Source organism: Bubalus bubalis, chromosome 2 (genome assembly GCF_019923935.1).
Source record: "Bubalus bubalis isolate 160015118507 breed Murrah chromosome 2, NDDB_SH_1, whole genome shotgun sequence".
NCBI classification, from domain to species: domain Eukaryota; kingdom Metazoa; phylum Chordata; class Mammalia; order Artiodactyla; family Bovidae; genus Bubalus; species Bubalus bubalis.
In genome coordinates, this window is record NC_059158.1 from 96,106,671 (window position 1) to 96,118,829 (window position 12,159).

General features: G+C 39.6%; 1 protein-coding gene across 3 annotated transcripts in view; it reads left to right on the forward strand.

The window, feature by feature from the left end:
• STAM2 (signal transducing adaptor molecule 2) overlaps positions 1-12,159 on the forward strand; it is a 58,265-nt gene that overhangs the window by 11,832 nt on the left and 34,274 nt on the right. For all 3 annotated transcript variants that reach the window (XM_006055826.4, XM_006055827.4, XM_025276478.3), the window contains exon 2: positions 11,155-11,239. In XM_006055826.4, coding sequence (XP_006055888.3) covers positions 11,155-11,239 — 85 coding nt within the window. The remainder of the gene's footprint in view (positions 1-11,154; positions 11,240-12,159) is intronic.

The following is a 12,159-nucleotide window of genomic DNA, read 5'->3' on the forward strand; positions in this document are numbered from 1 at the left end:
GGAGAGATAAGAAAGCCTTTCTCAGTGATCAGTGCAAAGAAATAGAGGAAAACAATAGAATGGGAAAGTCTAGACCTCTCTTCAAGATAGTTAGAAATACTAAGGGAACCTTTCATGCAAAGTTGCGCTCTATAAAGGACAGATGGTATAGACCTAACAAAAGCAGAAGATATCAAGAAGAGGTGGCAAGAATACACAGACAAACTGTCCAAAAAAGATCTTCACGACCCAGATCATCACGATGGTGTGATCACTCACCTAGAGCCAGACATGCTGGAATGTGAAGTCAAGTGGGCCTTAGGAAGCATCACTACGAATAAAGCTATTGGAGGTGATGGAATTCCAGTTCAGCTATTTCAAATCCTGAAAGATGATGCTGTGAAAGTGCTGCACTCAATATGCCAGCAAATTTGGAAAACTCAGCAGTGGCCACAGGACTGGAAAAAGTCAGTTTTCATTCCAATTTCAAAGAAAGTCAATGCCAAAGAATGCTCAAACTACTGCACAATTGCACTCATCTCACACGCTAGTAAGGTAATGCTCAAAATTCTCCAAGCCAGGCTTCAACAGTATGTGAACTGTGAACTTACAGATGTTCAAGCTCGTTTTAGAAAAGGCAGAGGAATCAGAGATCAAATAGCCAACATCTGCTGGATTATTGAAAAAGCAAGAGAGTACCAGAAAAATATCTATTTCTACTTTATTGACTATGCCAAAAACCTTTGACTGTGTGGATCACAAGAAACTGTGGAAAATTCTGAAAGAGATGGGAATATCAGACCACCTGACCTGCCTCTTGAGAAACCGATATGCAGGTCAGGAAGCAACAGTTAGAACTGGACATGGAACAACAGACTGGTTCCAAATTGAGAAAGGAATACATCAAGGCTGTATATTGTCATCCTGCTATTTAATTTATATGCAGAGTACATCATGGGAAACACTGGGCTGCATGAAGCACAAGCTGGAATCACGATTCCTGGGAGAAATATCAATAACTTCAGATATGCAGATGACACCACCTTCATGGCAGAAAGCAAAGAACTAAAGAGCCTCTTGATGAAAGTGAAAGAGGAGAGTGAAAAAGTTGGCTTAAAGCTCAGCATTCAGAAAACTAAGATCATGGTGTTCGGTCCCATTACTTCATGGCAAATAGATGGGGAAACAGTGGCAGACTTTTTTTTCTGGGCTCCAAAATCACTGCACATGGTGACTGCAGCCATGAAGTTAAACGACACTTGTTCCTTGGAAGGAAAGTTATGACCAACCTAGATAGCATATTCAAAAGCAGAAACATTACTTTGCCAACAAAGGTCCATCTAGTCAAGGCTATGATTTTTCCAGTAGCCATGTATGGATGTGAGAGTTGGACTGTAAAGAAAGCTGAGCGCCGAAGAATTGATGCTTTTGAACTGTGGTGTTGGAGAAGACTCTTGAGAGTCCCTTGGACTGCAAAGAGATCCAACCAGTCCATCCTAAAGGAGACCAGTCCTGAGTGTTCATTGGAAAGATTGATGTTGAAGCTGAAACTCCAATACTTTGGCCACCTGATGCAAAGAGCTACTCATTTGAAAAGACCCTGATACTGGGAAAGATTGAGGGCAGGTGGAGAAGGGGATGATAGAGGATGAGATGATTGGATGGCATCACCGACTCAATGGACATGAGTTTGGGTAGACTCCGGGAGTTGGATGGACAGGGAAGCTTGGCGTGCTTGTGTCCCGGGGTCGCAAAGAGTTGGACACAACTGCGCGGCTGAACTGAACTGAACTGATGGTTTTCAGCAAACCGGATAACCGAGGGTATCTTGGGAGTGTCACATAAGAAGAAAGTGAACTTGTAGGGAGGTAAAGCCTGCCCTAGACCTTTTACCTTTTTAATAAATTACAATATTAGAAGGCAGTAAATGATTTTTTTGATTTTTTTTCTTTCTTCCTGTCTCCCCAACTCTCTAAACTTTTCCTAGTCTCCCCACAAATGTTGGCATGACACGTGAAATGAGAAAAGAGTAGCAGTCACTCTTCTGTGTTCCACCAGAGCAAGAATTTCAAATGTATATATTGTTTTACTAGATGATGTAGTAAATGGAGTTAAGCATGATACTCTATCTGATCCTTTGCTTATAAAGCAGAGTTGATCTAGCATTTTTATTATTCAGTATGTTTAAAATGTTCCTACATAGAGAAACTGACAACTGACTTGTTAAAAGAGTTAATTTAGCAATTTTGAACAAAAATTGCTGCCAAGAGGCAGTTTAATAGAAAATATACCCTGAGCCACATTGCCTTGATTGGAATCTTTTACTTTTTACTAGCTGTATGTTACTAGTTGCTAGTTACTTTTCTGTATCTCAGATTCCTTATGTATTAAATGGGAAATCTTCTTTGGGTTCAATGTAAATAGTTGAGCATATGTAAAATACTCTGGAACTATCACTTGTAGTTGTTTTTTAATTATTGCCTGTCATTCATTACTCAGAGCTGTAAGTAGGTTTTTATTTTAGGAGATAAGTAGTGTATTAAAGTAGAATTTATATTACAGCTTTCCCCATAGTAAACTGTATCAACAAAAATTTTCCCCAAACAAATCAAAACATTAAATGAGGAGAATTAAAAGAGAAAAATGTATGCTAAACCCAGGCACTCCAAAATGCTAAGTTTATGCTGGTTGTCATTGGAGTCAGAAAAGCAGGTGAAATATTTATCATCTTATCTGTGTGATGTATTTGGCGTTTAAATATTTTAATCTAAATTTAACTAAACTAGAATTCTAGACCAAACTAGAATCTAGTGTGGTCTACTAATTTAATAGCAAGTATATTTTATTTTAATAGTGTAAATATGTAGGATTTGCAAGCTAGAAAAAATTGACTGTCCTGTATTTTCAAATAGTTATTTAGTATGTAATGAATTGGTGTAAAGAAAGAACATTTTTATGTCTTTAGTAAAAGCCTCAGCTGTGGTTTTCTGTTAGATGCCAAAAAGAATTCTACTTATTCATTTGCTTTCCATTTTCTAGTTACTTCTGCTTTTGGAAAACAAATTTTTTTTTCAATTTTCCACAATTCTTCTCCTGTAATTTTAAGGTATAAAAATAATTGTTTTTTAAAATAAATACATAAAAAGCAATTTTTCCATTAAGGCCTAATAAGCATTGCTTTAGTCATGTCCTGAGATACATGCAGTATCCTAATTATAATAGTGTTTTATATTTCCTTCATTATAGTGTTAATTGTCTGTATATTGTGATTGTTAATGTCCATGTGATGGGGTGTAGTGTTGGTCTAATACAAACATATTGCCTTCAGAGAGCACACTGAGTATATTGTCCTAGATTATCCTACGTGTTGGTAGTTTTGTGCACATTTGAAGGAGTATTGAAACTGTGCTTTAATGTACAAGTAGTCTTCATTTGACATGATTCCAGTATGCATGCATTTAGTTACCATGTGTTGGTTAACTAGTTTTCTTTATGAGATAGGTCTGTTTTGATATTACTAAATTCTAGGATGCCTTTACTCCTAAGGTGTGATAGCCTTTTTGGGGGTTTCAGTTGATAGCCTAAAATATGGTCCTCTCTACTCTAGTTGGGTGGAGTACTAGTCTGCTTGGGCTGCCATAGCCAAATAACGTAGACCACGTAGCTAAGCAACAGAAATCTGTCTTCTCACATTTCTGGTGACTGGAAGTCTAAAATCAAGCTCCCAGCAGGGTTGGTGTCTAATGAGGGCTCGCCCCTGGGGTTGCAGATGGTTGTCTTCTCACTGTGTCCTCACCTGACCTCATTTTTGTGCATGTGAGAAAAGACAGGGAGCTCTCTGGTGTCTCTTCTTTTGAGGACACTAATCCTCTTGGGTCAGGGCTTCAACCTTATGACATTATTTCACCTTAATTACTTCTTTAGAGTCTGGTCTCCAGCTCCAGCAGTGCTGGGTAGGGCTTCATGGTATGAATTTTGTGGGGACACAGACACTCAGTCCATAACAGGTAGGAACTTGTAAAGACTCCTTGCATTGTGCAGCCTTCCAGTCTAATAGCAGGTGATCTGTGCTAGACCTCATAGAACCTCACCCAGAGTGTGTGGGAGTGTGGGTGTATACAGCATAGCCCTTGACCAACAAGGACCCACGATTAAATCCCTACGCTCAGAAATCTGGCCTCTGTCTCCTAGGTGCCTTATTTGGGCTGTTTCTACTTGTGTTTTGGGCTTCCCTGATAGCTCAGTTGGTAAAGAATCCACCTGCAATGCAGGAGACCCCGGTTCGATTCCTGGGTCAGGAAGATCTGCTGGAGAAGAATACCCACTCCAGTATTCTTGGGCTTCCCTTATGGCTTGGCTGGTAAAGAAGCCACATGCAATGCGGGAGACCTGGGTTTAATCCCTGGGTTGGGAAGATCCCCTGGAGAAGAGAAAGACTACCCACTCCATTTTTCTGGCCTAGAGAATTCCATGTATAGTCCATGGGGTCGAAAAGAGTCAGACACGACTGAGCGGCTTTCACTACTTGTGTTGGGACAAGAAAGTATGCCCAGGTAGAACACTAGGGCCATGGTGAGGCTTACTTCATATTTCCCTTCTCTCAGAAACCTCAGATGTGCACTGCTTGTTGTTCACTTCCTGACCACAGTTGCCTCATATATTTTGGCCTGTTTTATTCTTGTTTTCAGCCCCATGGTGGCTCAGATGTTAAAAAATCTACCTGCAATGCAAGAGACCAGGTTCCACCCCTAGGTCGGGAAGATCCCCTAGAAAAAGGAATGGCAACCCACTCCAGTATTCTTGCCTGGAGAATCCCATGGACAGAGGAGCCTAGTGGACTACAGTCTACCGGGTTGCAGAGAGTTGGACAGAGTGACTAATAACATGCTTGTTTTCAATAGAGTAGCAAGTCTGGTACCAGATATTCTGCCATGGTTGAAAGCAGACCAGTCATGAGTTTTTATTTTCAAACATAGTAGGAAGAGCTTTAAAGATCTCTTTGAGGCATGCTTGTTTTATATAATTTTTTTTTTTATTACTGATGGAACCTATTTTCTTAAAAGTTTTATGGGTTAGACTTGAATCCTTTTTAATGCTGTGTGTTGAACATTATGGGCTGTGTAGAGAGTGAGTCTTTTGTTCCTTATAGGTATTGATGGACTGATTCTTTATGATATTCTTAGAATCTTTCTGAAGTATTTCACTGTGTATTTGAAGCTCTCTATATACAATCATAACCTGGTGATGAAATGTTATGACTTACACCCACCAAACCCTGGAAATTCAGCATTTAGGCCCCAGGAGGGCTCTTTTAACTCTCCCCCGCTCTATGTATTTGACATAGGATAATGTGAGATAGGGCCCCAACACTGGGCATGGTGACATGCTATAAAAGAATGGTTCCTTAATTATAATATTTAAGATTTTTCCTGGAGTTTAAAATACTTTTAAGCGCATAATTTAACTGTTATTTCCTTCACTTGAAAAATGAAATCCTTTTTGGCAGGCCATTATAAAGTCTTTAGATTTTATACTTTTAAAAAAGGGTAATTGTGAGTCCTATATTTGTAGAAAGTAAACTATGCTGGATAGAGTATTTAAATTAGGATTTTTCCATTTTCTATAAAAGATCAAGTAAAAAAAATTCTGTTGAGATATTTTTTAAATTGTTGGAAGGGTTTTGAGGGGATATCAAAGAGGCTTCACACACAATTATGTATCACATAGCCAGAAGTGAAAAAACAGTCATTAAAAATTGAGTTCTAGCAGGAATAGGTAGGTTATTGGATGATCTAAAAATCAGTTGTGGAGGAGGGGGTCGTGAGTGGATGTTGAGTGTATTGGTACTGATATACATGTATACTGACAAAATTTGGTAATTGATGATGCTGGCTTCTCAGATCAAAGAGGAAAGGATAGATTCTTAGATCCCCACTTCACCCCATGTGCCAGATGGAATTCCAGAAAGACTAAGGATGTATCTGTAAAAGATAAATAATATATATATTTATATATAAAGAAAAAGATATTGGGGGAATATTTAATCTCAGGTAGTTGTAACACTGCCAAATGACATTTAAAAAAAAGAAAAAGAATAACCTATCTGTACAGCAAGAACGAAACCCCATCCGTTATAGGCAGAGAGAAAATTTGAGCATGAAGCTGGCAAGTTGTAATATATGTGATTTGGTCTTCAGACTCAAGATAAATATATATCACTGTACTAGAAGTCCTTTGCCTCCTTGTGGAGGCATTCCTTTCCCCATTCACCCCGGCTGTGTTTTTAGATAGACTCCTAGAGGTATTGGTATTGTCATTCCTCTTTAGTAAACAAGCGGAGAAGGGAACCTCCCTTTTAAGCTCCCTGGTGCTGTTGCCTTTTGTTGCCACTTGGTGTTGCTATTGAAGCTTGATTCTGTGGAGCCCCTTGTATTACTCAGCTATGAGGCTCTTAATGGTCCAGAAGCTTGCACAGACTTCACTGGGGCCACTTGGGGCTTCTTAAGGCTATTAGAGTTCATTTACTCAGAAGCTCTGCTGTTGTTTCCCCCTTTAGAGTCATTGTACCAGGGTTATAGGGTATGAAGGAGCAACCAGCACCATTCATTCATTCATTCGACAAATAATTACTTAGCACCCACTGTGTGCACTGGATACTGTTTTATTTATTTTAAGTAATAATAGTGAACAAAACAAAGCAAAAACTTCCTGCCACTTGGAGTCTACATTCTTTCTGAGGGTTGGGTGGAGGGAGAAGAGTGGTGGCAGAGAGAGATGATGGGTTAAGTGTTAATGCTGTGACACATCTACAGAAACTTCTCTGCACACAGTTCTGAGCTCTTTTAATTATTTTGCCATTTATTCTATGTGGGACATCAATATGAGTGAGTCCAGTAAGTGTAATAAAGAAGAGAGGCTGAGTACTTGATGGATTTAAATTTACAGTTCACTGATGACTTCTCGCTAGCTTGTATAGGCACTTTGTGGCCACACTGTATGTAGTGGTGCATCATGCAGCTATTAAAAACATTGTTGGTGGTGGTTGTTCAGTTGCCAAGTTGCATCTGACTCTTTGCAACCGCCTGGACTGCAGCACATCAAGCTTCTCTGTCCCTCACCATCTCCTGGAGTTTGCCCAAATTCATGTCCTTTGAATCCGTGATGCCATCCAACCATCTCATCCTGTGTCACCCTCTTTTCCTTCTGCCTTCAATCTTTCCCAGCATCCGGGTCTTTTCAAATGAGTTGGCTCTTCGCATCTGGTGGCCAAAGTGTTGGAGTTTAAGCATCAGTCCTTCCAATGAATATTCAGGGTTGATTTCCTTTAGGATGACTGGTTTGATCTCCTTGCAGTCCAAGGGACTCTAAAGAGTCTTTTCCAGCACTACAGTTCAGAAGCATCAATTCTTCAGTGCTCAACTTTCTTTATGGTCCAACTCTCACATCCATACATGACTACTGGGAAGACCATAGCCTTTACTATATGGTATAGACATGTATTTATGAACATGAAGAGATGATTATGTTAAGTGGAAAGGCACCTTAGGAAGTAATATATTTAGGATGATCACATTGTTGAAAAGTATTTTTTCTCTACCCCTGAGGTCTCCTTCCTGAGCAGGGAGTTCTGTTAGTTTCACCCAAGTCTGCCCCCACTTCGTTATTTACTCCATCCCTGGTATAATGACTTGAGTACACATGCATGCTGAGTCACTTCAGTCATGCGACCCTATAGATTATAGCTTACCAGACTCCTCTGTCCATGGGATTCTCCAGGCAAGAATACTGGAGTGCGATACCATACCCTCCTCAGATCTTCCTGACCTAGGGATCAAACCCACATCTCTTATGTCTTCGGTATAATGACTTATCTGATTGTAAATTTGAGAGTAATTGACCCTCCTGGTGCCTGTTGTTAATGTAAGAGCTGTCTGGTCTTTTTACAGCCATGAATCGATTTCTTCTTTGAATAATTGTGCAGGGGCTCAACCCTGCAGGGAGAGGTCTGCTCTGTCTTTTGCTAACATGTCCATCTCTGGGGCTCACTGCTACCAAGCCCATTTGTCCAGCACACCTAAAGCTTCTATTAGGAATGACAGTGATATTTTATTTTTTGTTTTGTTTCTTGTTCATAACTTTGGCAGGGAAGTGGTTATCAGTTTTTGGGTGCTCTCTTTTATTTAGTTTTATACGTATTTTTCCCCCATATACATGCTAGAAAAAGGTCTGGGTAAATATGCATCATAGTTTTCCAAGAGGTTCGTAAAACTAGGAGATTCCCCCCCCCCTTTTTTTTTTCTGTCTGTACTTTTGAATTAACTGGGATTATTAGATATGTTTGAGAAATAGTTAAACATTTTCAACCTCTGAAAAATACAGCCTGGTCTGACTTTCCCTGTGAAAGAACTAGTCATCTTTCTACCAGGGAAGAAGCTAGACTTGAGTGATAAGTTTCTACCTGTAGAGCTTGATGCTTGAGTCTAGAACTTATGATAGGCAAAAATATATTACTAAAATCTCTAACTTAACATTTCACCATCAGAATAATTGCCTTTTATCCTTAAATTTACAAGTTTTCAGTTTTTTGTATCCCTTAACTACTCTTCTGGCTATAGATGAATTTACTTCTTTTGTCTTTTAGCCTTCCTACTACCTTTGTAAGTAGTTAATCTACTATCTCCACTGTACATTTGCCTTTGCTAGTGAGATTTTTCATTTCAAAATGTTTGTATTTCTAGTTTTGATGTTTGCTGCTTAAATGCTTTAACATTTCTCGTAAAGACAGTTTCAGTTCAGTTCAGTCACTCAGTCGTGTCCGACTCTTTGCGACCCCATGGACTGCAGCACGCCAGGCCTCCCTATCCATCACCAACTCCCAGAGTCTACCCAAACTCATGTCCATTGAGTTGGTGATGCCATCCAACCATCTCATCCTCTGTCGTCCCCTTCTCCGCCTGCCCTCAATCTTTCCCAGCATCAGGGTCTTTTCAAATGAGTCCGCTCTTTGAATCAGGTGGCCAAAGTATTGGAGTTTCAGCTTTAACACTAGTCCTTCCAATGAACACCCAGGACTGATCTCCTTTAGGATGGACTGGTTGGATCTCCTTGCAGTCCAAGGGACTCTCAAGAGTCTTCTCCAACACCACAGTTCAAAAGCATCAGTTCTTCAGCACTCAGCTTTCTTTACAATCCAACTCACATCCATACATGGCTACTGGAAAAACCATAGCCTTGACTAGATGGACCTTTATGGGCAAAGTAATGTCTTTGCTGGACTGGAAGAAACACAAGCTGGAATCGAGATTGCCGGGAGAAATATCAATAACCTCAGATATGCAGATGACACCACCCTTATGGCAGAAAGTGAAGAGGAACTCAAAAGCCTGTTGATGAAAGTGAAAGTGGAGAGTGAAAAAGTTGGCTTAAAGTTCAACATTCAGGAAACGAAGATCATGGCATCCGGTCCCATCACTTCATGGGAAATAGATGGGGAAACAGTGGAAACAGTGTCAGACTTTATTTTTCTGGGCTCCAGAATCACTGCAGATGGTGACTGCAGCCATGAAATTAAAAGACGCTTACTCCTTGGAAGGAAAGTTATGACCAACCTAGATAGCGTATTCAAAACCAGAGACATTACTTTGCCAACAAAGGTTCATCTAGTCAAGGCTATGGTTTTTTCTGTGGTCATGTATGGATATGAGAGTTGGACTGTGAAGAAGGCTAAGTGCCGAAGAATTGATGCTTTTGAACTGTGGTGTTGGAGAAGACTCTTGAGAGTCCCTTGGACTGCAAGGAGATCCAACCAGTCCATTCTGAAGGAGATCAGCCCTGGGTGTTCTTTGGAAGGAATGATGCTAAAGCTGAAACTCCAGTACTTTGGCCACCTCATGCGAAGACTTGACTCATTGGAAAAGACTCTGATGCTGGGAGGGATTGGGGGCAAGAGAAGAAGGGGACGACAGAGGATGAGATGGCTGGATGGCATCACTGACTTGATGGACGTGAGTCTGAGTGAACCCCAGGAGTTGGTGATGGACAGGGAGGCCTGGCGTGCCGTGATTCATGGGGTCGCAAAGAGTCAGACAAGACTGAGCGACTGATCTGATCTGATCTGAATGTCTCTGCTTTTTAATAGGTTGGCCTTAACTTTCCTTCCACGGAACAAGCATCTTTTAATTTCATGACTGAAGTCACCATCTGCAGTGATTTTGGAGCCGCCCAAGATAAAAGTCTGCCACTGTTTCCCCATCTATTTCCCATGAAGTGATGGGACCGAACACCATGATCTTCGTTTTCTGAATGTTGAGCTTTAAGCCAACTTTTTCATTCTCCTCTTTCACTTTCATCAAGAGGCTCTTTAGTTCTTCTTTGCTTTCTGCCATGAGGGTGGTGTCATCTGCATATCTGAAGTTATTGATAGTTCTCCGGGCAATCTTGATTCCATCTTGTGCTTCTTCCAGTCCAGCGTTTCTCATGATGTACTCTGCATATAAGTTAAATAAGCAGGGTGACAATATACAAGGCTTGACATACTCCTTTCCCGATTTGAAACCAATCCATTGTTCCATGTCCAGTTCTAACTGTTGCTTCTTGACCTGCATACAGATTTCTCAAGAGGCAGGTCAGGTGGTCTGATATTCCCATCTCTTTCAGAATTTTCCACAGTTTCTTGTGATCCACACAGTCCAAGGCTTTGGCATAGTCAATAAAGCAGAAATAGATGTTTTTCTGGTACTCTCTTGCTTTTTCAATGATCCAGCAGATGTTGGCAATTTGATCCCTGGTTCCTCTGCCCTTTCTAAAACGAGCTTGAACATCTGGAAGTTCACGGTTCACGTATTAATGATGCTAAACTCTTTTAGCTTTTGCTTGTTTATGAAACTCTATCTCCTTCAAATCTGAGTGATATCTTTGCTGGGTAGAGTGTTTGTTTTTGTTTTTTTTTCAGGTGGGTGGAGTATTCTTGTTTGTAGCTTTTTCTCCTTTCATCACTTTGAAAATATTACGCCATATTCTTCTGGTCTGCAGAGTTTCTGCCAAAATATCAGCTAATGGTCTTATAGGAGTTCCCTTGTGTGTAATTGGTTTCTTTTCTTTGGATACTTTTATGTCTTTACTGGCATTTATTATTATATAAGACATCCTAATTTTTTGTATGTTTATCTCTTATAGAAAAGGCTACAAATGAGTACAACACTACAGAAGATTGGAGTCTTATTATGGACATATGTGACAAAGTTGGAAGCACTCCTAATGGGTAAGATGGCCAGTCATGCCCAGTGAATGTCTAGGAGCTTAATAATCTGTATCTCTTTTCCTGATATAATTCTGGAAGGAAACGGGATTTTTACTGTTTCCTTTTGGGAGTAAAAGTAAAGACATGCTACTGGCTGAATTTATGTGGTTAATCTTATTCTGAAAGAACAAACAGAAAAGAATTAACTGAAAACTTGAAATATTGAAATGTATAATTAAAGCCTTGATACAGGGAATTCCCTGGTGGTCCAGTGCTTAGGACACTGTGCTTTCACTGCTGGGGGTCCAGGTTCAATCCCTGGTCGGGGAACTAAGATCCCAGAAGACTCAAGGTACAGCTCAAAAAAAAAAAAAAAAAAAAAAAAATATATATATATATATATAATGCCTTAATTCAATAGGGACAGATGTTAACAATGAATAGACTTAATTATTTAGGGCATTCTCCTGTGACTTAGACATGTTATTAATGAAGTAGATAAATATAACAATATATAATATATTGAAAAGATCTTTCAGTAATGAATAGATAAATGCAATAAATCATGATGAAAAAGTGAATATAAATAATAGTGTTTTGAGGATGGAATGGGGCCATTAACCTGATTATACATTAGAGGTTTAGAAGACTGATGAAAGCATTGGTTTTAATGTTCCAGCTTTTTGAAGTTTATTCATGCATGGTTATACTTAAATCATTTGAGACTATGTATCTTGCTAGTTTTTTTCCCCACAAGATAAGAATTTGCTGTCTGAAAGCTGTCAGTCTTAAATGTAAAGATAATTTTTATGATACTGTTCTCTTGTGTTGACTGACCTTTTTGAAAAGATTTGATTTTTGATTTTGGGATACACAACCTTTGCAATAAGCATTTTTTTCCCTCTACAAGTCTATGAGCAAAAGGTGTAAGATTATTTGAT